Source organism: Orycteropus afer, unplaced genomic scaffold (assembly GCF_000298275.1).
Source record: "Orycteropus afer afer isolate SDZICR_OR568_19922 unplaced genomic scaffold, OryAfe1.0 scaffold00266, whole genome shotgun sequence".
Lineage (NCBI taxonomy): Eukaryota > Metazoa > Chordata > Mammalia > Tubulidentata > Orycteropodidae > Orycteropus > Orycteropus afer.
Window position 1 is genome coordinate 4,041,675 of NW_006921853.1, and position 26,199 is coordinate 4,067,873.

The 26,199-nt window shown below is 51.3% G+C and overlaps 2 protein-coding genes across 2 annotated transcripts; both read right to left on the minus strand.

Annotated features, from left to right (window-relative positions):
* Nucleotides 1-1,999: 1,999 nt before the first annotated feature.
* Nucleotides 2,000-3,899, minus strand: ZNF768 (zinc finger protein 768). The gene is made up of 2 exons (XM_007950239.1): nucleotides 3,812-3,899; nucleotides 2,000-3,534 (listed from the first exon to the last, which is right to left on the minus strand). The coding sequence occupies exons 1-2, from the start codon at nucleotides 3,897-3,899 to the stop codon at nucleotides 2,000-2,002; spliced, it is 1,623 nt and encodes a 540-aa protein (XP_007948430.1).
* A 7,344-nt stretch (nucleotides 3,900-11,243) lies between these two features.
* On the minus strand, nucleotides 11,244-13,567 carry ZNF764 (zinc finger protein 764). The gene is made up of 3 exons (XM_007950240.1): nucleotides 13,372-13,567; nucleotides 13,107-13,220; nucleotides 11,244-12,160 (listed from the first exon to the last, which is right to left on the minus strand). Exons 1-3 carry the CDS (start codon nucleotides 13,565-13,567, stop codon nucleotides 11,244-11,246), a joined length of 1,227 nt encoding a protein of 408 aa, XP_007948431.1.
* Nucleotides 13,568-26,199: the final 12,632 nt, after the last annotated feature.

A 26,199-nucleotide genomic window follows, 5' to 3' on the forward strand; every position in this document is an offset into this window, starting at 1 on the left:
TCCTCGGAAGGAAGGTTGGGCAATCTACTTCCATAGTGATACCGCCTCGGAAACCCAAGGAGGGGTCGCTATGAGTCAGGTCTGAATGGCACATAACAACAACAAGACTCTTTCCAGAGCTTGCAGACCAATGAGGGGCAGGGTTGAAAGGTGCTTAGCGAGGAGATTTGATCTTTACAAGTTATACGGCCCTGAGGGTGAGTATGGGGTGGGGGTGACCTTAGGATCCAGAAGTCTGAGAGACCGTGTAGAGCCCATACATGGCTGGCGTGGCCAAGCCGACGCAGGGGAAGCAGAGCCAGGCAGATGTTTGCATGGAACTTCTGCCTCTCAGCCACTGAGTGACTGAACGAATCACCTGGCTCTGTGAGCCTGCTTCCTCCTGTGTGAAATAAAATGAATACATTTTTCAGGGCTGTCGTCAGGCCCTTGGTAGGCGTTCATCTCAGGATGCGCCAGGCAGCCAGGTGATTCCCCAGGGAATCCTGTCCTCCTCAGCTAAGGTCACAACAGGCCATACTTCAGAATCCCTCTGATTCCTTTATGGCCTCAACTCCCTGTTCCTTCCTGAGGGACTGTGTGTGTGGAGGGGCCAGGCTTGAATGGGAGAGGAACTCAGGAGAAAGGTGGGGTTGAAGAAGTCTCACCAATAAGAACTGAAAACAAAACAAAATCCATTGCTGTTGATTCCGACTCATACTGACCCTATAGGTCAGAGTAGAACTGCTCCATAGGGTTTCTAAGGCTGCCAGTCTTTACAGAAGCAGACTGCCTCATCATCCTTCTGCAAAGAGGCTAGTAGGTTAGCACCACCGACCTTTTGGTTACTAGCTGAGAACGTAAACCATTGTACCACCAGATTTCCTCCATTAAGTACAGGGATCCCAACAAGGAGGCAGAACTGTGGCAAATCAAGGCCAGCCAAAGGGTTCAGGTCACTCTCGTCCCGGTGGGAGATTGTTAAGAGGCAGAAGTGGTTGTTCAAGCCTCAAACCCAAATATTTACTCCCCATGGGTGGGGTTGAAGCTAGACATCGTTCATGGCTCAGGTCTCCGAGCCTCGAGTCAAAGGTTCCAGTGACAAGGGAGCAGGGCTGGGCATGTGGGTGCTGGGAGAGTGAGTGGATGGAAAATGGGCTCTGTCTCTGGACAGGAAAATGAGATTTTCTGGCCCAAGGGCAGACCCTCTGCTTGAGGATAATAAGGGAGATCCCTGTAAACTGAGGACTTTCTCACACTTGTACACTGGCCTCCCCTTCCACGTGTGTGCCCTACTCAGAGTGCAACATGAACTTGGGCAGATATGGGCAAATCATGCCCCCTGAGGCTCAGATTTCCACTGTGTAAATGGGAAGGTTATAAGATTCTAGTGTAACACTGAACCCCAGGCTGCCAAACAAGGCCCTGGGGTGCTTGAATTGTTCTTAGTGATGACCTCAGGTGTCCCTCTGCCCATGTACACATTTTAAGAACAAACTTAAAACTTCTTTTACCACATGAAGATTTTTATTGAACTCAAATTCAGGGGCCCCAAAGCCTGAGGAAGACAAGGGAGGCTGGGTGTTAACTCGGGGGCCCAGGCCCCACTCCCCACCCCACCTACCCTCTTACCCACTTCCTGACTCAGGGTGGGTGTCAGCAGCTACCAACCTAATCTACCCGACTCTAATTAAGTAATCCAACCTCTCCCTCCCCCCACCCCCTCCTAACACTTTGCCAAGCCAGGCACCCACCAAGGGCCATGCGGCTGCTGAGGCCAGCTCCCTGCTGACCTTCCTGGATCTCTTCCAAAGCCTCTTGCTGCCTGTTTGGCCTCCCTCCAACCCCTCTTCATAGCCCATTTCCCATAAGTCTCCAGGGCATGTAACTTCCTCCACCCCGGCTCCCTCTTATCCTAGAATCTTCAATGCCATCCTCTCCAGCTTTTCCACTGCTCTAAACGTTTCTCTGGCTCCCTCTCTTCTACCCACACCTCCCTCACCCCCGGCTGGGTCCCTGGTCAGCGCCGGCCAGCTGCATGGGTCCGCTGGTGGCGGATGAGGTCGGAGCTCTGTGAGAAGGCCTTTCCACAGTCATCACACTTGTAGGGCCGCTCACCACTGTGCACGCGGTGATGCTGTAGCAGCGTGGAAGAGCGGCAGAAGCCCTTGCCGCACACGGCGCACCTGTAGGGCCGCTCGCCTGTGTGGGAGCGCTGGTGCTGAATCAGCGTGGAGGAGCGGTTGAAGGTCTTGCCGCAGTCGGGGCAGCTGTAAGTGCGGCCCGGCAGGTGGGTGCGGGCGTGGATGGCCAGCACCGAGCTCTGGCCAAAGCGCTTGCCGCACTCAGGGCACTTGAAGGGCTTCTCACGGGCATGGCTGCGGGCGTGAGGGATAAGTGCCGAGCGCTGTGAGAAGCTCTTGCCACAGATACCACAGCTGAAGGGCCTCTGGCCAGTGTGCACTCTCTGGTGGCTGCGTAGGGAGGAGTTCTGGCTATAGCACTTGCCACACTCAGGGCAGCTATAGGGCCTCTCATGGCTGTGGGTGCGCTGGTGTCGCAGGAGGTAGGAGCTGTCGCCAAAGGCCTTGCCACAGTGGGGGCACTTGTAGGGCTTCTGGCCCGAGTGGGTGCGCTGGTGGCGAAGCAGGTAAGAGCTGTCAGCGAAGGCCTTGCCACAACGCGGACACTTGTAGGGCCGCTCACCGGTGTGCGTGCGCTGGTGTTTGATGAGGTCAGAGCTCTGAGAAAAGGCCTTGCTGCAGACCTCACACTTATACGGCTTCTCACCGGTGTGGATGCGCTGGTGCTGGATCAGGGTGGAGCCCCGCCCAAAGCTCTTCCCACAGATGCCACAGATGTTAGGCCGAGGGCCCTGTCCAGCCCTGGCCCGACCACCCCGCCGGCCTGGGCCCCGGAGGGCCCCCGTCAGGCCCAGGGGATTCTGGAGCATCTCAAACTGAGGTGTAGACAGCAGGGTGCCTGTGGGCATCTCAAAAGGTGGCCCTAGCGGCAGGCCCCCTGTGGGCTGCTCCCCAAACCCCTGGGAGAAGGAGTCCAGGGGGTGGACTCCCAAGGGGATGCTCAGGGAATTCTTTTCTTCGGGGTTCAGAAGCATCTCTGCACCTTCCTGGAATTTGGAACTTTGAGTGTCAAGTTTGGAACTTTGAGTTTTGAACTCAGGGTTCTGGGGTTCATACTCTGTACTCTGGGATTCATATCCAGGGCTCTGGGGTTCATATCCGGGACTCTTGGGTTCATACCCGGGGCTCTTGGGGTCATACCCAGGGCTTTGGGGTTCATACCTGGGGCTCTGGGGCTCAAACTCAGGGCTCTGAGAATCTGATTCAGGACTTCTGGGTGCAAACTCAGGGCTTGGGGGCACAAACCTAGGGCTTCCGGACTCAAAACCAGGGCTTTCAGGCTCAAATCTGGGGCTTTGGGGTTCAAACTCTGGGCTTTGGGGTTCAAGTCCAAAAGGTATCTCTTCAACCTCATAGTCTCCAGGGCCTTCTTGCTGAGAAACTTCTTCTTCCTTATTGTCACTTATGTTGCCTGCAGGATCAGAGAATTACAGAAAGCCCAGATTGTGTGGGACCTAGGTCATTTGGTACCATTGCCACACAACTCTTCCTCTTCCCCAAGCAGAGTCGCTTGCCCTTGGGAAGGTGCTGAAACTCCCACCCTCATCCCCTGAGCAGACCCCAAGCCAGCCAGCCCCCAGCCCATCCAAGTTCAGAGTTCAAACCCTCGGCTCTCCTCCCCTCCCACGAACCACTGGCCCCTCTCCCACTCCCAGGCACACTCCTCTAAAGGGCAATCTCTCCCTCACCTCTGAGGGACCCTTCGAGGCTCCCTGTTTCCTCAGGACTGTGCACATCCCGTGGCTCGAGGCCCCACGGCGACGCCTCCCGCTCCATCCCCGCTGGCTTCCAGTGCGGTGGCAACGGCGGCGAAGGAGGACGATCCTGCGACCCGGCCTCAGTGCCCTGAGCGCCAAGCCCTCGCCGCCCGCCCGCTCAGCGCCTCCCAGGGGACCCGGCTGCCCAGCCCAGGCCCCCGAGGCCGGACGTCTTGACCCTGGGCCTCTCCCGCCCGCCGGGCCCCTCCCTCCCCGCGGCCCCGCCCCCCCCGACAAGGTCCCGGCTTGGCCTGTGGCCCTCACGGACCCCACGCGTCGTGGCCTCGGGGATGAGGGACTTCACAACTGCCCTGCCGCCCCCGGACACCGTTCCCCGCCCGGGACCCCTGCCGTCTGGCCCCCCAGCCGGGGCTGGACTGCGGCTGTCCGACCCCCTCCCCCCGCACAGGAAGTGTCCGTCCACGGCCAATTCCCCCCGCTGGCTAGCACCGCGGCCTCTCTAGGAGCGGCTGGAGGTGGAAACTCGTTGGCATTAACCCTGGGCTGGATGGCCCCGGCGTTGGGTCGAGGGCAGACACGGCGCCCCGAGGCCAGCAGGAAGGGCTAGGGCAATTTGTGCACCTATGTCCTAGGTCTCCATCAGTCCAGGAACCTGTCTGTCTCTCTCCCAGACCCTGCGTCCGTCAGTGCGTGTGGCCAAGGGCGAGGCGACAAGCGATACCAAGGTCAGCGAGAAGGAGCGACGCTTCCCGGCGCCAGCGGGGGCGGCCTCTAGCTCCTCTCCCTACCCGGGCCTCGGGGTCAGCTCCGGCCGTGCCCCGGGAACCTGGGCCGACCTCCCTCGGTCCCTTAGAGGCCCTTGGGCCTGGGACCCTTTCCTCATACTCTACCCCCACCCCCGGCGCGCCCACTCCCACTCCTTCGGACCCCCGCCCTTCCTTGCTCCTCCGAACCCGTCCCTTCCCCCCCTCCAGGAGTGCTGGGATCGTTGCCAAGGAGACAGCTCCGCCTCCGGCTTCCAGAGGCACCACCCCTACCGCCCAATGAACTCAGCGATTGGCCGATAGAGCTCGTGCTCTCACCACCCCCCTCCCACTCCACGGGATGCGAGGCGTTAACGGTCGTAGCGCAGGCAAGGCGCTTTTCTGATTGGCTGAGGGAGCACGAGGACTGTTCCACCTTTCGGGTATGCCAGGAGCGCCTGCGGGGGTGAGCGGGAGCAAGGTGCGTGGTGTCTCTGCACTTTCAGCGCTTTTCCCGCCCCCATTTACCCTCCATTTAGTTGTAACTTTTTAAAGCAGACTCCCTCCACTCCGCGTTCTCCTCCTTCACTTCACACAGGTTCCAGGTACTGGAGGGACAGCCCAGGCATCCTGCCACAGAGAGGAGGCCGATTTCTTCTCTAATACTCTGCCTTCCCACCTCCATGTTCCCCAAAACCTGAGTTCAACGCAGTCTCCAGGAGCCTTAGTTTCGGGTTCCTGCAGTGTCTGACAAAACTCAGCTCACGGCCATCCAGTAGATTCCGACTCATAGCGACCCCCACTGGGATTCCAAGGCTGTAAATCTTCACAGAAGTAGATTGCTCCCCCTGCCTTTGTGGAGCAGCTGGTGGGTTTGAACCAATGACTTTCTGGTTAGCAACCAAACACCTTATTTACTATGCCTCTTGCATTTTCTCACAAGGAGGTGGAAATCCTATAGGGATTCTTCCCAGGTAAGGGTGGTACAGAAGAGTTCGTTCAGGAGGAGATATGGCCAGAGAGGACAAATCTAGCCTTTAAGACAGCTTAGAATACCCCAGTCCTGTCTGACTTAAATGGAGACTTGGAGAAGATGAGAACCTAAGAAACACTGCCCCAGATGAAACTTGGAATCCAGAAGGAAGTGACCTTGGAAAGAAAATAGAATTAGGACTTGAACTTTTTGTACCCTTCCTGCTGAGACAAGTTTAGTAGGGTTCTTGACACTTAAGGAGCTAAATTCTCCCATGAGCAATGCAGGAGCCATGGACTGTGTGCATTCTTGGTGTCTACTTAGATGGAATCAACATGAAGGCAACTAACAACTCCCTGCACAAACAAAGGAAGGTGACTCGTTGGGAGGAAAGATGACTGGCACCTTCCATTCTCCAAGAAGAGGTCAGAACAAGAGTTTGGAGAATCCAGGTGGTAAAAGGCTGGAGATTAGAGATCTCAATAGTGATCTTTTAAATACAAGCAGATTTTTGCACAAATGAAGCTGGGGCATCTATCTCCCTCCAGAGGAATCGTTTCCAACTCTATACCTCTCTCCCATCCTAATGTCTGTGGAGTTTGTCCTAAAACCTTTGCGAAGAAGGACGCAAACACTAGAAAACCCAAACAGGTAGGGCACTTGCTAGCTGGTGCACTGACGGGGAGGAGCTTGGCCTGGAGCACTCCCCAGTCAGCCTCGTGCACTCGCACAGGTGACAAGTGTTTTCTGAAGGAGACACTTCACACCAGAGATTTCCACTGGAGAGCAGCCACATCTTACAAAGCATGTGGCAGGGCCTCCAGCTACAGCTCTGACATGGTTAACTGTCTGTACACTTCACACCAGGGGCCACAAGTCCCAAGTGTAGCAAAATTTGGGCCCAGAGTGTCAAGTTGTTCTGGCACCAGCATTCCCACCATGTGGAAATTCAGTCTAGGAGTTGGTCCCAGTGTGAGTGCCTAGGGTGAAAGTTCTGGTGGTGTACTGCCTAAGGCATTTGACTGCAAACCAGAAGGCTGGCAGTTCATACCCACCAGCCACTCCTCAGAAGGAAGATTGGGCAATCTACTTCTATAAAGACATCACCTCGGAAACCCAAGGAGGGGTCATTATGAGTCAAATCGACTTGACAGCAGTGAGTTTGGTTTGGTTTCTGGTGCCTAGTGTGGGAGAAGGGTGGCTGACCTCCAGCCTCCTCCAGCAGCAGTGTCTGTGCCACAGGCCTTCGAGAGGCAGACAGCCTCAGGCTGCCACAAGCCCCCAGCACCGAGAGGCTCCAAGCACAGGGAAGCCTCTGATGGAGCTTCCAGTTTGACCCAGCACCAGCTCACTGAAAGCAGGAAAACTCGAAAGTCCACTGAGCCTTGTTCTACCACTCAGTCCATGGTGAGCAGGAACCCCGTGTGTGTCCTCAGTTGGGCAAAAACTTTGCTCACAGCATCATCCCCTGGTATGCAGCACCACTAAGGCAGAGCCCAGCAGCCATTCAGTCAGGGCTTACGGTCCTGCCAACACGGCAGGCCCCACACTAGGGGAAAACTTCACAAAGGGTCTCAGTGTGAGGGGCTTCTGCATGAAACGCTCCCTTCCTGCATGCAAAGGGCCAGCCCTCTTCAGGCCCATTATATCCAACATGATTGGAGGTACACAGGAAGAGGCCAGCCACAGCACAGAAAATGAGGGTCTTTGTGAATGGCTCCCCAGGCTTGATGCCTTTGGAACAGGCCCTGGGACCAACTCTTAGTAAACTCAGAGCAGCTAGAAAATAACTTTTTGTTCAGAGCAGTGGTTCTACAACTTTAGCAGGCATTAGATTCCTCACCTAGAGATTCTAGTTCCACAACTAGGGGCAGGACCCATGGTGCTATGTTCATAAAAGGTACCCCATGTGATTCTGACGGGGACCTTACTTTGAAATGTACTGGGCTAGAGCAGCTTTAACTTCTTTGCACACCCTATTTCTAGAAGGGAACTCTGGTGGCACAGTGCCTAACGCATTTGACTGCTAACTGGAAGGCTGGAGGTTCAAACCCACCAGCCACTCCTCGGAAAGAAGACTGGGCAGTCTACTTCTATAGAGATACTGCCTCAGGAACCCAAGGAGGTGTTGCTAGGAGTTGAATCAACTTGATGGCATTGAGGTTTTTTTTATTATTTCTAGAAAGACACACATACACAAAACATTCCAAGGGATTATAAGGGTCCTTAAGGGGCTCTGGTGGTATGGTGGTTAAGGCATTTGACTGCAAATCAAAAGGTCAGTGGTTCAATTCCACCAGCTGCTCTGTGGAAGGAAGATGGGACAGTCTGCTTCCCTAAAGATTTACAGCCTTGAAAATTCAATGGGCGTTGTGATGAGTCAGAATTGACTCGATGGCAGTGAATTTTTTTTTTTTTTTAATAGGGGTCCTTGGAGGTCAAATGAACAGAACTATCTTTTTTCCTTTACTGGCTTGGATAAGTTAGGGATGGGCCATGTGGTCATGGCCTTCACTTCTTACTCTAGATGGTCATGCAGATAGTGTTGCCTGGTGCAGAGAGGCCTTCTCCCAACCTGGTCCTAACACTGATGAAGCCCTACAAGAGCCCTCTTCCTAAAACACTTCTAGGCCTCAGCCTCAAAGACCGTGGCAGCAGAGAGGTCAGGGAGTCTTCCAGTCCAAGAAAGGAGCTAAGAATGAGGCTTAGGGCTCCATGATACTCAAAAATGGATAGGATGACAAAAAGTTGGGTCATGAGGGCAGAAGGCTGAGGAGTTAAGTCTGGTTTCTGGGCCCTGAGCAAGCCTTGCAAACTTCAAAGCACTCAAAGTAGTAATTTGTGACACCTTTAATTGGCAAGCTGAAGGTGGGGCCCAGATCTGGCTTTGATTCTGGGCTGAGAACTTGTGTTGCAAGCTGGGCCTTACCCAGGAGAGGTGAGGGCTAGGGAAGAGGGGGGGGGGGGAGCTGGCACTGAGGCACTGCCAAGATGCCTCTCCAAACCTCATGTCCCCTTTGTGACCAAGTGGCATATGGAACAGCCTTCTCCAGAGAAGCTGAGGGTAAGGGAGGCCTTGGTGGGGTCAGAGTTGATCGTTAAACTCTAACTAAGCAGCTCATTACTTACTTAACAGTGTCTTTTCCTCAAATTTTCTACCTCTCTCTTTAAAAGTTTCTTCAGATTGACTAATGCAGTACAATGGGTTTCTCCTGATTTATGACCTTTCTGGCCCTGGGTTTGTAATTCTGCCAAGATGATTTCTCAGGCTACAATCTCACAGAGGGATTGGACAGTTTACTATGCAAACAGGGTATGTAAAACTCTTGCAGGGATAGGTAGATCACTAAACAAATTAGGTGACTGTGGCCTGCCTAGGGGGCTGGTCAGTTGTGCCATCTTGCTACGCTTAAAAGGACTATACCACAGAGGTTGGAGGGGGCCTCACTACCATCAAGAAGAGCCTGAAGCAAAGTGTGGCCTTAAGACCCTAGGTGCCTGGTTCTGAGAACCTCCGGGACCCAGGAGACACAGTTGTCAGGACTGGAGATGGTATGAGATAGTATAAGCTGGCATGCGAAGGCATGAGATGGTACCAGCAACAAGAACCAGACAAGTCCAAGATGGCTGTGGTGAGCTTCCTGGCCCATGGAGCAAGAATTGAGCACCTCTGGGCAGGCGGCTTGCTGGCAGAGTAGGGCGCTTCCAAGCACTTGCCTGCAGAGCCAGGGGCTGTAGCACTTTTCTGAGCACGTGCCCTGTGGCAGAAGCCAGGCTCTAGCAGGGACTAGTGGCAGACACCCAAGCACACACAGCCTGCCAGCTAGCATGTCTGAGGCACTGAAAGCGCTTGGTTAGAAGCTGTCCTGACTGATGAACTGTATCCTGTCTCCTGAGTTGATCCCATTCCAAACTGATCCTGATCCTGAGTTTTAGCCTGTTACTTCCCTATTAAAGCACATAATCGTGAGTACGGTCAGTGAGTTCTGTGTGGCCACTGCAACACATTATCAAACCCAGCAGAGAAGCAGAGGGCCCTGGGGAAGATGGCTGGTATCAGAATGATAGAAAGGGTGGAGCGGAAAAGGATGTCTGACCTCAGCCTCACAGAGATCAATCAGCCTTGTGCTGATGCCAATTCCCATGCACCCTCCTAAAGTTAAAGGACTGACGCTACTAGTTTACAACTAACCCTTTTTTTTTTTTTTTTAACTCCCCAAGACAGGCCAGACCCAGGGCTTAGTTGGGTGAATAGGGCAAGTGTACACATGCCAGCAAAGGACAGAAGCTCCTGCTACTTCTCTGAGGTGAAGGGTCAGCCTGAGCAGAGACAGGACAAGGCCTGCCTATGGCTGGCTGGTTTTTTATCACCTACACAAGCCTGGGCTGGCCACAAAGGAATTAGTGGCAGGCAGATAACCCAGTCATGAGGTGATAAGGGAGAGACTGCAGAGCTGGGGAATACTGTCCCCTCTAGCTATAGATCTAATCACCCGTTCCCGGCCTGGTCCCCCACTGTTCATGATGGTGAGTACCTAGAGGGTGACAGCTGAGCTTTGCTTTCACCCTGGAACACTCATCGTGGGCTGGCTTCTCCCTTGCCTTAGCTGTTCTGTCAGACTCATCTTGTACCTAGTCTATGCTGACAATGAAACGGTTAGTTCAGGTCAGTGCCTGGTTTCATCACAGGAAGTGGGCCTTAGGCACTTAGAAGAACACAAGGAGTTGTGTGGTCAAGCAGCAATGAACTAGGAACCCTCAATAGGTTTCTTGGCCTTCCCTGGTCTCAGTGATCCCAACTTCAAAAGGAGGAAGCTAAAGATCTCTTTCAATTAAAACATGGGATGAGGCCCCCCTAGCTGTCTAGCTAAGAAGGCTTGAGCTATGGGGCTTTCCCAGGAAGGCCCAAGGAGGACTGGAGTGAGTGAACTCTAAGGACCTTTCCCTTCAAAAACAGGATGAGAGTGGGGCTGTGGTGTGACAGAAACAGCAGTTGGTCTGGAGGCACAAGAGTCAGTCCTGACTGGGCTGTCCTCTCTGAGCAAGGTGTCCCTCCCTCTAAGAGGGCGACGAGGTCATGGGGAACTAGAGAGCATGCGTTCTGTCAAAAGCTGCTACTCACTCCTGCCAGTTGTGGTTTTGTGAAAGTTTAGGTCGACTTGCCAAGTCTTTACATTTTTCAAGAGCAGCCAGAAACCTAGGTTTTCGTGAAATGTTCCAACTTTCAATCACGAATTTATAACATTTTTAAATGCCATCTGGGCCAAGAAAAAGGCAGCTGAAGGTCAATTCAGTACATGCGCCATCAATCAGTTTTTAACTCTGGCAACAAAGTAAAAAGACAGTGGGTAAAATAAGGCTCCCCTGTACCTGAATCCTCTTAATGTGTCTGAGTTGAGAAATACCCTCTTCTTCCCCACAGTGGAGACCTAGTTGTGGTTCTTACCTCAGCAAAGGAGGCTAATTCAGCACATGGGGATTCTAGAGTCTGGGGCAGTAGGGAGCAGAGTGTCACCAGATCAAGCTGGTGAGGGCTTGGCCTTAGTCTCAGTCCTCATCACCCAAGTCCAGCTCTTTCCAGGAATTCTGTGTCCTCCTTGGAAGCTGCTACTCAGGCCCCATGGCTTAGCTTGGCCCTCAGGCGATGTCTAGATCTTCACCCTCTGGCTTGCCACCTTTGAGACCATCACCCACACTCCTGGAATATCTCTGGGTAGTACTGGAAGCCTACAGGGGGGTCCAGGTCCCCTTGGCCAGAAGCCAGGAGCACAGGCAACCCAGTGACACGCTGGCAGCTCTTGTGCCCCCCAGCACCAGGTCGATGGACCCACTGGTGCTTGGCCATGGCTGACTTCTGGCTGAAGCACCTGCCACACTGGGGACAGGGGTAGGGTCGCTCGCCACTGTGGGTACGCCGGTGGGCCGCCATCTCAGAGCTCTGCCGGAAGCAACGCCCACAGTCTGGACACGCATAAGGCTTTTCACCTGTGTGGGTGCGCACATGGCGCCGAAGGTCTGAGGCGTGGGCGAAGGCACGGCCACAGTCTGGACAAGGGAAGGGGGTCTCACCACTGTGGACCCGCTGGTGCTGGTAGAGGGCAGAGCTTTGGCTAAAGCAGCGGCTGCAGTCAGTACAGCGGTAGGGCTTCTCGCCTGTGTGGACTCGTAGGTGGGTGGTGAGGGCAGAGCGCTGGGTAAAGGCCCGGCCACAGTCAGGACAGCGGTGGGGTCGCTCCCCACGGTGGATGGCCCGATGCTTACTCAGGGAGGAAGCCTGGCTGAAGCCCTTGCCACAGTCTGGGCAACGGAAGGGCTTTTCTCCCGTGTGGGTGTAGAGGTGCTCTACCAGGGTGGAGCGCCAGGCAAAACTCTTTCCACACATGTAACAGCCATGACGCTGATCTGCTCGTGGGACAGGGGGATGGGCCCAGAGTGGGGGACGGCCTCGGCGAGGTGCCCTGGACGGCTGTTCCAAACCGTAACAGAGTCCAGCTGGAGGGGGTTCAAGAGCCTTCAGCTCTGGAGGCCGAGAAGCCATAAAAACGATCTTTTCCAGTGCCTCAGTCGCTTTCCTTTGTCCTTTCTCCTCGTTTCTGGAATCCGCTGGAAGATAAGGGTAGAATTCAGACCCTGGCTCATCCTTGAATCCCCCCCACAAACACACATGGTGACAGAGAAGCCTTATAGCTAACAGCCACCAACCGGACCCACAGCCACCTGTGGAACTCAGCTTGGCGTAGGCAGGGGAGCTAGGGGTGACACTTTCTCCTCAGCTGCTGGGGCAGAAAGAGGAGGGGAAGGAAGGAATAGCATATTTGGCTTCAGGGATGGGGAGAACTGGAAGGAAGGAGAAGACAACGACATCTAAGCCGGATCACGAGGGAACTTCAGGGCATTCCAGGCAGCAGGAAGAAAAGCATGAACATGGCTGGTACTGGCAAGTTCAGTGGGGCTGGCAACTGCAAGGGATGAAAAGAATGACCTGGAGGAAGAGAATGCTGCACATCAAGAGAAAGGAGGCTGCTGAGAAACACAACAAAGAGAAGCCAGCTACAGCACAGGAGGCGGCAGAGACGCTAAGGGGCTCTCATGGTGTGGTGGTGAAGGCATATGGCTGCTAACCAAAAGGTCGCTGGTTCAAACCCACCAGCTGCTCGAAGAGAGAACGGTGAGGCAGCCTGCTTCTGCAATGACCTTGGAAACTCTGTGGATCAATTAGTCAGAACTGATGGCAATGAGAGGTGTTTTTTTTTTTTTTTTTTGGCAGGGTAGCTAGACTATAGAGAAACGGCAGAAGGGATGATGTGGACATAAAACCTCCAGAGTTTAGGGACCAACTACAGAGAGGAGCTTAGAGGCAAGCATTAGCTCCCAGAGTGGAAAGGCAGAAACGCTCGGGTTTGGCACTCCGGTAAGAACTGAATCTCAAACAGCCCCTTTCCAGGCTGAAGCCCAAAGCCACAGCGGAGCCAGCTGGGAAAGCAATGCAAGGAGAAGCAGAGGGTATCGAGGAAGCCCCACAGGAAGGACTGAGTACCCAACACCTTACCTGTATCTGCAGCTGTCAGACACCTTCCCGCCTCCGGGTCCTGGGCAGCCGGACCCCACAGTTCGGCCTCTTCCTCCACCCAGGAGATGAGGGCTGGCTTGGTGCCTCGGAAGCCTGGGGGAGAAGAACGCAAAGCCCAGGCTGAGGGAGGCCGTCCCACACAGTCCTGACTTCCCAGCCCTAACGCCTCACGGTTCACGTGTAAAACCTAGAGACGAGGGGGTGGACGGGGGATGGGGGGCGAGGCGAGTAGGTGGGGCCTCACCGAGCGCTCCCAGGTGGCCGTAGGTCTCCCGCATCACGTCCCGGTACAGGCCCCTCTGCGCCGGCCGCAGGCACGCCCACTCCTCGGGAGAGAAGTACACGGCCACGTCCGCGAAGCTCACAGGTTCGAGTCTCCTCCACTTGGGACCAGCCCCGTGTAGTTCCCGAGCAGGGAGCGGGGCCTGAGGCGGCACCATGGGAACCACCAGTCCCGGTGACGGCGCAGTCACCTCCCCTCACCGGGCTTCAGTCTGCGGAGCCGTGCAAGCTCAAGAAGCGCCTGCCCAGCCTAGACCCAATGATCGGGGTGCGCTAATTAACGCCGCGAGAGACTGGGAACCAGGCTCTGGAGCAGCCACAGGAATACATAAAAACTAAGATTTAATGGCTGAAGGGGCATCGAGAGTCAGAAGATGCCTTCATAAAAAATGGCGACCCTGCGGCCTTAGGAACTTTGGTTCTATGCAATCGCGCCCGCCGATGACGCCACGCCGGTGACCCCAGGTCGCTTTGTTTTCTGGCCCTCAGTCAAAATGGCCACGGTGCCTTCAAGCGCGCGAGCGTAGATGCATATCTACTGGTCAGACCTGAAAACAAGCGGAGCTCCTATGTGGCCAGGTCGGGGCGCTTGGGTTCAAAGAGTGCGCAGCTCGCAGCGCTGGGAGGAGATGGGGGGGCGGGGGCTCGAGAGTTTCGGCCCCAGCCCTGGCCGAGGCACCTCCCCAGGCTGGGAGGAAACAAAGGAGCTCAAAGCGGAGGATAAACGAATAAAGACCCTCGGGTCTTGAGTGGCCCGTCGTGCCTTCGTGAATTCGGACGTTGCTTTTCCGTTACTGAGCAGTTTCGAAAGCATTTGACTGCTAACCAGAAGGTTGGCGGTTCAAAGCCGCCAGCTGCTCCGCGGAAGGCTGATGGGGCGATCTACTTTCGAAAAGATTTACCGCTTCAGATGCTCAATGGGGGTCGCTATGAGTCGGAATCCACTCGATGGCAGTGAATTTGGTTTTTTGGTTTTTGAGCCGTTTTTCATTGGACTTCATTCTTTCCTCACTACTTCAAAAACTGGATGACAGCGATCTTTTCACAAAATGAAGGACAGAAAAAGAAATAGATAAAAGAGAACCTTCTCAATTTGAAGCTTGGTCGAGGCTGAAGTTCTGGAACTTTTATTTCAAGAGGTCGTGGGGGCATCTAGAGGAGAAAGATACAGTCTGAACAAGGTCAGGAGGACCCTGTTTCTCACAAGTTTACCCTCCCCTCATATGCTCTGCAAGGAGCTCTAGTGGTACAGTGCCTAAGGCATCTGACTGGTAACCAGAAGATTGGTGGTTCAAACACACCAACTCTGTGGAAGGAAGAGTGGGCTTTACTTCCGTAAAGATTTACTGTCTGGGAAGCCTAACAGGGGTCGCTATGAGTCTGAATGGACTGGACCGCAGTGGGTTTGGTTTTTTGCATATGCTCTGCAGGTCAGTAATGAGAGGAGGCCTCCCGCATATCTATTCACCCCAACTCAGGCCTGGCACAGATCCACCTGATTGCTTCCCTGCCCCTGCATGGGTGTCCAACAAGCCCCTCCGACTCAGCAAGACTCAGACCCATCCCTTTCTTCCCCACCTTGCCGCTTCTTTCCCACCAAGTCCAGGAGTTGCCTTCTCTCTGATATGTCACCTATCTTTCCCTCTGTGATCCATCCTGCACAAAATTGAGTTTATTTCTCCCCTGTGTAAAACAACTTTCCTGGCTTGGCTTTTGGAGTAAAGTTCAGTCTGCTTAGCTTGGCAGAAAACGTTCTTCAGTTTCTGGCTGCTGCCTTCTCCACCTCGGGAGCTGTCACTCTGACTCCTGTTTTGACTGAATCCTTCATCCACAGGCACCAACCCATATCTTACAATATTTGTTAGTGGATCTGTCTCCTTCCCAGACTCAGGTCCTTAGAGGACAGGGCCTGTCCAAGCCCCTTGTGTGGCCCCAGTGCTTGACGCTTGTTGTTGTTAGGTGCTGTCAAGTTGGTTCCAACTCATAGGGACCCTATGTACAACAGGTCAAAACACTGCCTGCTCCTGACCTATCCTCACAATCGTTGCTATGTTTCATTCCATTGTTGCAGCCAGCCACTGGGTCAAACCATTTCATTGAGGGTCTTCATCTTTTTCAATGACCCTCTGCCAGTCAAGGGATTGTCCAAAGTACTTGAGATAGTCTCACCATCCTCACTTCCAAGGAACATTCCGGTTGTACTTCCAAGACAGATTTGTTTGTTCTTCCAGCAGCCCATGGTATATGTGATATTCTTCACCCACACCATAAATCAAAGGCATCAGTTCTTTGGTCTTCCTTATTCATTGTCCAGTTTTCACATGTATGTGAGGCGACTGAAAAGTACCATGGCTTGGATCAGATGCATCTTAATCCTCAAGGTGACATCTTTGCTTCTGAAAACTTTAAAGAGGTCTTTTGCAGCAGATTTTGCCCAGTGCAATACTTCATTGGTTTCTTGACTGTTGCTTCACGGAAGGAAGACTGGGTAATCTACTTCTGTAAAGATTTTCTGTCTCTAAAACCCAAAGGGGGTCGCAATGAGTTGAAATCGACTCAATGGCAGTGAGTTTGGTTTTGGTTTTTGCTTCCATGGGTGTTGTTTATGGATCCAAATAAAATGAACTCCTTGACAACCTGGCCCATCGTATACCTCAATACCTCATTGTTTCTTGAATTTGTGGGTGAGGATTGGCTATCAGAGGAGTCAGATTTTAAGTCCCAAGAGTACAAAGAGGAGTGCTTCCCTCTGACTAGCAGCTCTGCTCCCGTCCCTCTCTGCAACACCACGACAGCTTCCACCACCTGGCCCTCATCTATCTAAGCACTTTGTGATTTTAGCTTTGCTGTCCTTTCCAGAGTCCCACATCCTGTCCCAAGCTTCCTTGAAGCTTTAACCAACTTTCCCCCACTTCCTGTCTTTGTTCCTACAGTTCCTTCTGAAATGATTTGCCTGTTTCGTGGATACATCTGATTCCTACCCAATGACGCAAACCAATTCAGATTCATCTTCCATGAAGCCTTACAGGTCACCGCACGCTGGATGTGACCTTTCCCTCCCCTAAGCTGCCACACCACTGTTCCCCTCTGACATGAACACCTGATCCTGCCATTAGGATGAACGCCTTAAGGGCAGAGACTGGTCTGATTGGTTCTTCTGTTATCCCCTACGGTGCCTTGTCCTTATCGGACACTAAGAACAAAGTGTGGCTATCACCATCCCAAATAAAGGAAGTCAGAATGGAGGGAATGCAGGCAGCAGGATGAGTTTCTTCAAGACAGAGAAACCTGTTTACTTCACATCATACCTCCAGGCACCTGCCAATTCCAGATACCCTGTAGGGGCAACTGAAGAGGCAGAAACAAATTCCCTCTCCAACTGCTTGAACATTCTCTCTCAGAAAGATCAGCACAAGGCCAGTCCCTATGAGGCAAAGGTTAAAGATGCATAGTGCCTAAGGCACTTGACTGCTAACCAGAAGGCTGGCAGTTCAAGCCCACTAGCCACTTGCGGAAGGAAGATGGGGCAATCTACTTCTGTAGTGATACTGCCTTGGAAACCCAAGGGGGGGCCGCCATAAGTCGGGTCCGACTCGAGGGCACATAACAACAACAACAACAACAAATGTCCAAACTACCATGCCACTCCATCATTTCAGACATTAACTCCTCCTCCTCCCAATAATTTCCCCCATCTTAGGGTTCTGTATTTCGCTGTAACGCCTCACAGAACTTACAGACGCTCAAGGGATCGTCTCACATAGAAGTGAACGCTGGCAGGCTGACGAGTCCCAGGTCCGTGAGTGGGTCTAGAGGATCCTCCCAATTCTCAGGGTTTGATGAACCTCTATCAGCAAATCAGATGACAGCTGCTGTCCCAAATCCAGGGGTGAGATAAGGACGAGCCAAGGCACAGAACCGGAGCAAGAGGAGGGCAAACCTTCCCAGGAGATTTTAGGTATACCCTCAAGGAAGCGAAGGGTGGTGATTTGAATTATACCCTCCAGCAAGGCAGGACTCAAGATACATTCCACCTGTGCTGCTCCAACAGCAACAACCTAAAGTGGATGGCTTTAACAATCAGCAGCTAAAGGCAAATCCCACCACAGAGCCGCTTGCCAGTCATTATAGGGAATGACTACTACCAGCTGCCCAGCCAAGTTGACACCTGACCTTAACTAGTACACCACCCCAAACAGGCGTGGATAATAGGATTTACAATACATCACAGAATGGAGGACAATGGCTAGAAGGGCCACATCAAGCAATTCACCACACCAACCCATCAAGGTAAAGAGAAAATCATACAAAATCACAGCCTGTTCACATCCTTTCATCCTCATAAGCTCCACCTCCTGTGGGACAGGCTGTGGGTCTTGGCACGAGAAAGCTGAGGTGAGGGAGGTAGAACCAAGGCTCCAAAGAGAAAAGGCCTCCAGAGCCAAGGTGGCACTGCTCTCAGTTCCAGGAAAGCATTTCATAGCACAGAGTCCACACCCAATGTAACTACTGTGAGGACCTTTTCCTTCCCGTTGTCATCTTAGGTCTGGGCCACAAGAGCCACTCTGACATTGAAGCAACCAACTCTCCCCATCATTTCTACCCCCAAACCTCCCTCTCTTTCATTCACCATTCTGTCAACACATTCATCGACCATCCCTACACACCTTCGTAAATACCCTACCCTAGGAAAACATTTGTTGTAAGTCAAACAGAGCATTTCACACACGGGACAGAACTTCACACCTTCAGCATGTCTGAGGTCTAGCCTGGAGCTTTTTCTGCCTGCCTGCCTCTTTTCAAAGGCCTTCCTAAGCCTTCAGTCTCACCCCTTGCATCTGGTGGATGATACTCCCCACAGCCAGAGCAGCTGGGCAGTGAAAGAGTTAATCACAGCAGAAGGGTCGATGGGGGCAGGAGGCTTGGGAAGGGTCAGTCTGGTCCAGGAGAAATGTTGTTGGAAAGTGGTCTGGAAAAGCATGAGGCTGCACAGTTGTCTAGGGGGTCTGGACCCCAGCCCAAGCTCTCCCAGCCCTTCAGACCCCTGAGAAACAGAGATGACTGAAAAAATCCACCGAAAGGAATGGCATTTTGTCATCTGTCAGTGTCCACACTCACCTCCCACCATGGAGCCCATCATCCACAAGCCTAGAAGAGCTCTGGGTGGTTCTGGAAGCCTGCAGGTGATGTCCGAACCCTCCTGGAGAAGAACCCAGGGCAGAGCTCACACCCTAGCCCACAGTCCCAGACTGGTCGATCCAGTGTCAGACTCCCACTTATTACTGGCTTCCTAAAGTGGGGACAGGGAGCCATGGTGGTGCAGTGGTTAAGCACTTGGTTGCTAACTGAATGGTCACCAGTTCAAATCCACCAGTGGATATGCAGGAGAAAGATGGGGAAAGTTTGCTTCCATAAAGATTTACAGGCTTAGAAACCCTATGGGGGCATTTCTCCTTGGTCCTGTAGGATCACTATGAGTCAAGATCAACTCGATTGGGTCAGGTCACTATGAGTCAGGATCAACTTGATTAGATAGCAACACGTTTTTTGGACAGTGGGGTAAGGGTAGGATCACCTGCTTGTGTGGGTCAGTAGGTGGCACAAGAGGTATTCACTGCACCACAGCTGCAGGCAAAGGGTCACTTCCCAGAGCAGCAGTGTAAGAATGGTGTGGGGGCAGCATCTGACCTCCTCTAACTTCACAAGAAGAAAAGAGAAGTAAGAGCAACAGCCCAAAGCTGATTCCTATGAGGCAGAAGTCATACACCACATAGTCAGATACACCCACCTCCACCAATTCTGACACTAACCGTCCCTCCCACAACACTCTACTTCTCTGTTGGGTTCTATAATTCATTGCGATGGCCACACAGACAATACTCATGATTATGGGGTTTGTTAGGGAAGTTACAGGTTAGAATTCAGGATCAGAGATGACTCAGGATACAGTTCTTGGGTCAGGATAGCTTCTTCTCAGATGTGCCCACAGCTGTGCTCTGTGGTCCTCAGGCCTCTTGGTCACCCAACCTCTGCCCTACTCTGGCAAGTGGTACAAAGCTCTTTTAGCTCTGCCAGTAAGTGCCCAGAGGCACCCTACTCCACCTACTCCTGCCCAAAGGCACTTGGCTCCTCCAAGGACATGTACCTAGTCACATCTGAGAAGCTCAGGGCCCACCCCTGCCTGGCCCCATATCCCAGGTATTTCTCTGGGGAGTGGGGTAAAGTTTGAGGCTGGTGCCATGGGCTCCCGTCCTCCAGGAAAGGACACCAGGGACTAGACCTCTGAGCCTCAGTGATGGAAAGTAGCTTCGGGTGGGTTCATTCTAGGATGGCAGAAAAAGGCTGGCCCACACACTCAGTGGTCCCAGGGTAAGAAAAAAATGAAGGTGCCTTAGAAAATGAAGGTGCTCTACCTTCATTCCATTTTATTTATTTTTCAACTTTTTATTGTAATTTGGGTGAAAGTTTACAGAGTCTATCACTTTTCCATTCAGCACTTCAGACACATTTCATTTCTTGTCATTGATTTCGATCCCCTCAATGTAACATCACTCCTCCCACTTCCTCCCTGTGTTTCTCCATTCCATTCTTCTTTTCTCCTAACCCTTCCTGCCCTCTGAACTCTGTCCTTGGGCAAACGCTGCCCTTTTGATCTCTAATGGTTGATTGTTCTAAGGAGTGTCTACCTTCCTAGAGTTATTGCTCACATTGTAGACCTGCCTGTTGTTTGACTGAAAATTCAGCTATGGGAATGACTTCAGTTCTAGGTCTGAAGTTGTGACGAAGGGCCATAGTCTCAGGGGTCCCACCAGTCTCTATCAGACCGGTTAGCCTGGTGGTGTTTTTTTTCCCCCTATCATTTTGAGTTTTGTTCCACATTTTTCTCCCTCTCTACTGAGGACCTGCTAGTATGATCCCTTTCTTCTGGTCTCAGGGTCTTGGAGGCTGAGGTTCATGTGGTCCATTAGTCCTTTTGTGCTAGGGAAAAAAAAAAAAAAACAGATTCAAACATGTTCTACAGAGACCCTTTTATTAAGCCTTCAACAGGACAAAGACCAAAACAAAGGCAATCATCTAGGATGAGGGAAACCATCAGCATGTACACAGTACAGAGGCCAAACTGTACATGACTGATTCACAGTCATGGTAGAGAACAAAGGAAATTATCACAAGATCACGGTTGGTAGTAGGTCAATTCCTCACCATCACAGGTAGGACTACAGATGTGGGAGGGGTAGGAGGGAAGGACCGTGATTGTGTTGCGTACACAATTGCAGTAAAAAGGGGTAACCGGATTGGTTCTGGGGCTTGACCACTTGGCTACATGGTGATCAGGGTATGGTACAAGGTGGCTACAAGACAATACCAGGACCACAGCCTTTAACTTAACATAGATAACATGGCTATTTCAAATAAATCATTACAGACACGCACATCCAGGCAAGTTCCCTAGTTCTTTGTGTCAGCATAATCTGTTTTCAACCACAGTCTTCCTGAGAGCAACCTGCCTCTCTAGAGTTGCCCCAGACTTGCCTAACCATAGCCCAGCACTGGTTTAATGATCAGAAAGAACGCAAATGGCACCTGAACTTTTGTCAAGACCCAAATTGGAGTCAGGTCTCTCACTGTAGAATGCAGCCTTCCACAAACCAAGGGCTTAGAATTTAAGCTCTAATACACTTTGGACTAATTGTTTCCATGTATCTTTGGTCTTCTTCACTCTTCTTTGCTCCAGACTGGGAGAATCCAAGGTGCAATAGTTGCACCTTGGATGACCATTTGCAAGCTTTTAAGACCTCAGTCACTACTCACCAAAGTAGGATGTAAAACATTGTCTTTGTGGACTATTTTGTGCCAGTTGACCTTTGATGTCCCCCAAGACTATGGTCCTGAGTCCCCAGGCCCAGCAACTCACTCCCTCAGGGTGTTTGGTTATGGCTAAGAAGTCTTCGTAACTTTGCCCTCTGTATGCTCTACTATATTCATGGATATGTTTGCAGCACATGTAAATACATGTGTAGAAATACCCTCTGCCAAACCTATATATATGCACATGTATAGTCTTATTCTCCTTTCCACACCTTTACAGCTTGCATGTCCTATATATCCACTCGTAGATCATTGATTATTGTTATTACTATTATTGCAGGATTGTGTATGAATCAAGATTTACCTCTGTTGTCTTCAACTCTTGTTTTCCTCCCAGTGCCATCCTTTCCTTGATCATTTTTCATCTCATTTTAGAGGACAGTATTTAATACCTTGAGGAACCCTAGTGGCACAGTGGTTAGGCGGTGAACTGGTAAACGGAGTGTCCATGGTTCAAACCCATCAGCTGCTCTGTGGGAAAAAGATGTGGTAGTCAGCTTCTGTGAAGATGATCGTTGTTGTTGTGTGCCGTCATGTGGATTCCAACTCGTAGTGACACTATATGACAGAGTAGAACTGCACCATAGCATTTTGAAAGCTGTCATCTTTTACAGAAGGAGCTCTAGTGGCATAGTGCCTAAGACATTTGATTGCTAACCAGAAGGTTAGCAATTCAAACCCACGAGCCACTCCTCGGAAGGAAGACTGGGCAATCCACTTCTGTAGATTTACTGCCTTGGAAACCCAAAGGGAGTCACTATGAGTTGGAATCAGCTCAATGGTAGTGAGTTTGTTTGGGTTTTCTTTTAATCTTTTACAGGAGCAGGTCACCAGGTCTTTTCTCCCTCCAAGCCGCTGGTAGGTTCTAACCACAGACCTTCAGGTGAGCAGCTGACAGCCTTGGAAAGCCCCATAGGGCTGTTCTACTCAGCCCTACAGGGTCGCTATGAGTCAGCATGGACTCCACAGCAACAGGTTTGGGTTTTTCCTTTAACAACTTAATGTCAATCTAGTTTTGGTGACTTGGTTTTGTTCTTCCAAAAATGGTGTGAAGATGGCCTCTTCTGACCTCCTGTAACTCCACAAGAAGGAGACAGAGTCACCATCAACAGCCCAAGGCTTATTCCTATGAGGCCAGACAAGTGGCCACCCTCCAGCCTTTTTAACAACTCTGACACCAACTGTCCCTCCCATGGCACTCACTACTTCCGTACTGGGTCAGATAATTCATTGCAATGGACACACAGAACTCACAGACAATACTCATGATTATAGGGTTTATTAGAGAAGCAACAGGCTGCAATTCAGGTTCAGGAATGCTCTCAGGATACAATTCTTCTATCAGGACAGCCTCCCCTCTGCCATGCCCTCAGGCACACCTCTCTGGCCCTTGGCCTTTTGGCCTGGCCTCTGCCCTGCTCGGGCAAATGTTACAAAGCTCTTTCAGCTTTGCACCTAGGTGCACCCCTCTGCAAGCAAACTTCCTGCCCAAAGGCACTCAGCTTTCTTGCTCCATGAGCCAGTAAGCCTGCCGCTCTGTCTCATGCCTCTTGGTTCCACTGCCACCGTCTCTCAGCCAGACGTCTCTGCTGAGGCATCGCTGCCACCCAAGGAGGTCCAGTGCAGGGATCCTGGGTCCAAGGATGCACTCCACTCCACCTCCAACTCTTCTCTCTTAAAGAGGCAGTGAAATCTCCCTTTCTGCCTCTGGGAAGGTTCATTTCAAGGCCAGCAGCATAGCAAAACTAACCAATCCTCACATTCCAAAAAAAAAAAAAGCCAAAAGCGCTGCTGTGAAGTTGGATCTGAGTCACAGCAAACCCCTCCCCCATTGGGTTTCCAAGGCAGTATCACTATGGAGCTCTGGTAGCATAGTGGCTAAGGCACTTGCCTGCTAACCAGACAGCTGGCGGTTCAAACCCACCAGCCACTCCTCGGAAGGAAGGTTGGGCAATCCTACTTCCGTAGTGATACTGCTTCGGAAACCCAAGGAGGGGTCGCTATGAGTCGGGTTGACTCGATGGCACATAACAACAACAACAACATCACTATGGAAGTAGATTGCCCAACCTTCCTTCTGGTTAGCAGTCAGATGCCTTAGGCACTAAGCTACCAGAGCTCCTATCCTCACATTAGAGTTTTACATACCTTATCTGTATGGTCCCATCCAGTAATCTGGTGGGAGTTACAAAGACTATGGGTAGAAAAGCCACACCAAGTAATTCACTGCACTGCACTTCTCTTACAGTTCCATGAAGGGACTTGCAGCACCTCTTGCCCATAGTTAAGACGGACACAGCCACTTGGGAGTACATCTTGGGTGCGTAAGCGTGGTAGCATTGAGTGGCCTAGGAAGGGGAAAACAGGGCCAGGACTCAAGGGGGTCACCAGTTTGATGCCCCTCCTTAATCCCCACAAGAAGGCCTACCTAGTGATCATGCCTTTTTTTTTTTTCATTTGATAAATGAGAAATCAGTTCATTTCTCGATTTATTTTTTTATTTGCAAGCTTCAAAAGAATATTCAGCGACGTCTCCTCTCCCTTTTCTTCCACAGTTTGAGTTTCCCTCCAGAGAGAGTCTATCATCTGTGGATTTCCACACATTCACCAGGTCGTTAACTGAGGGTTCTAGCAGAAGACTTCTCAGTGCCTTAGGTTGGTTTGGGGTCCTGCTCACTCATTTTACAGAACAGGAAATTGAAACGCAGTTGCTACCCAAGGTCAGTCGGCCCATTAATGACTCCAGGTTGTCAGAGCCTAACTGAGCCTTTTCCATTGCCTTGCACTGCCTCCCCCTGGCCTGGCCTGGAAAAGCAACCTGAACACTTGGAATTTAGTCCCCAAAACCAAACCCATTGCTGCGGAGTCTATTCCTATTGGACAGAGTAGAACCGCCCCACAAAATTTCTAAGGCTGTAATATTTATGGAAACCGACTGCCACATCTTTCTCTCACCGAGTAGGTGGTGTGTTGGAACCCTGAGTTTCAGTTTAACAGCCAAGCTCTTTAACCACTGTGCCATCCAGGCGTCTTTGGAGTTTACTAGCCCCTGCCAATGTGTAAGGTGCCCAGGTGGCATAGTAGTTAAGCTCTTGGCTACTAAATGAAAAGTTGGTGGTTTGAAACTCCTAACGATTACAGCCTTGGAAAGTCTATGAGGCGGTTCTACTCTGTCCTATGATGCCACTGTGAGGCAGAACCGACTGGAGGGCAACTTTTTTTTTTTGACTAACCATGTGACTCATGGTGACCCCTACATGTTAACAGAGTAGGACTGCCCCATGGGGTTTTCTTTACAAAAGCAGACCACCAGGCCCCTCTTCCTTGGTGCTGCTGGGTGGGTTTGAACAGCCAACCTTTAGTTTAGCGGATGAGCACAGCCCATTTGTGCCAATCATAGGGTCACCATGAGTCAAGAAACTAGATGGCAAAGGGTTTGGTCATTTATTTATTTTTGCTAACTGTGTGAAAATGAACTGCATTCACAATTTATTAAGTTGTGGTTGTATAGACATGTAGGTAAATTACCGGAGGGCGGGACTCCTATTTGTTTTAATGATCCATTAAGTGTGCCTGGGAATTCCCTAAGTCTAAGTACCTCAGTATGTGGTTCAGTGGAAGTTTGCAGGTTGCTATGATGGCACAGTGCCCAAGGCATTTGACTGCTAACCAGAAGGTTGCCAATTCAAACCTACCAACTACTCCGTGCAAAGAAGATGGGGCGATCTACTTCTGGGGGTCGCCATGGGTCAGAATCACCTCGACGGCACTGGGTTCACTATATTGAATGGATTTCAGTGGAGCTTCCAGACTAAGACTAGGAGGAAAGGCAGGGTGATCTCCTTGCACAAAATCAGACCAAGGAAACCTTTTGGATCACAATGGTCCAATCTCACTCTGCATGAGGTCAACTTGAATTACGCCCAATTCAACAGGAGCTAAAAAGGTCTCCTAACAGAATGCAGAGTAGCAAACGATACAGGAGCTGCAGCTGGTTCTGTGATAGGACTGCAACATTAATAATATTAGCTAATGGGCCTGGAATTGATCTTACTCCTGTGGCTTAACTCTCAGCCAAACAATAGACAGGTCTATGAGCTGAACACCTGTACCAGGGAGATGCACTTAGCACAAGCAACCGTGGGCGATCAGAAGGGGAGCATGTGTGCAGGGAGACAGGAATGTACGGTAAAGAAGACACAGGAAAAGAGTGACCACAGGGGGGAAGTGGGAGGAGACCTGTCACACTGAGGGGATTGTACGAGTGTCATAAAACATGTATGAACTGCTGAATGCAAAATGAATCTGCTTTGTAAAATTTCACCCAAGTCACAGAAAGTTAAAACTGATATTATTAGCTAACCTTGACTGATCACTTACTACGTGCAAGACTATTCTATGGTTTTGCCTATTAACTCATCGGCCTTCACAGCACTTCAGAGACAGGTCCTCTTACAGATCAGGAAGCTGAGCCAGAGAGGCTAACTTGCCTCAGTAAAAAGAGCTCAATAGGCAGGGAAGACAGGAAGGCTGACCCCAAAACCCATGACTCAAATGACTGAAGGCAAACTCTCATCAACCAGAGCGGGGAAGGATTTCAGGCCAAGTTACCAAGACACAGTTGGACTGTGGGATGATGCAAGAAGCAAGGTTCCAGGAGGTCAAAAGAGCTGCTTCTGTCACACACACAGACAGTTCCATATTGTTATATAAATGTAATGAGACGACAAAAAAAAAAAAAAAAAGACTAGCTGTGGTAAGTATTGTAAAACAAGAGGGTTCCCTTTAGGGGTCATATCATAGGAGAAAACAATATGACATTCAAACATTTAGAAGGTATGTGAAATTACCCATATAATTTAATACTTCTTTTTCAAAAGCTGCTATAGTTTGAATTCAATGTGTATGGGATATATATATA

What these genes read in the sequence shown, in the direction of transcription:
- ZNF768 (XM_007950239.1), bottom strand. Translation starts at nt 3,899, where the DNA reads ATGGAGCGGGAGGCGTCGCCGTGGGGCCTCGAGCCACGGGATGTGCAC. An exon ending in CCTCGAAGGGTCCCTCAGAG is followed by an intron (nt 3,535 to 3,811) that starts GTGAGGGAGAGA and finishes CTGATCCTGCAG; the next exon opens with GCAACATAAGTGACAATAAG.
- ZNF764 (XM_007950240.1), bottom strand. Translation starts at nt 13,567, where the DNA reads ATGGTGCCGCCTCAGGCCCCGCTCCCTGCTCGGGAACTACACGGGGCT. An exon ending in CGGCCACCTGGGAGCGCTCG is followed by an intron (nt 13,221 to 13,371) that starts GTGAGGCCCCAC and finishes CTTCTCCCCCAG; the next exon opens with GCTTCCGAGGCACCAAGCCA. An exon ending in TCTGACAGCTGCAGATACAG is followed by an intron (nt 12,161 to 13,106) that starts GTAAGGTGTTGG and finishes CTTATCTTCCAG; the next exon opens with CGGATTCCAGAAACGAGGAG.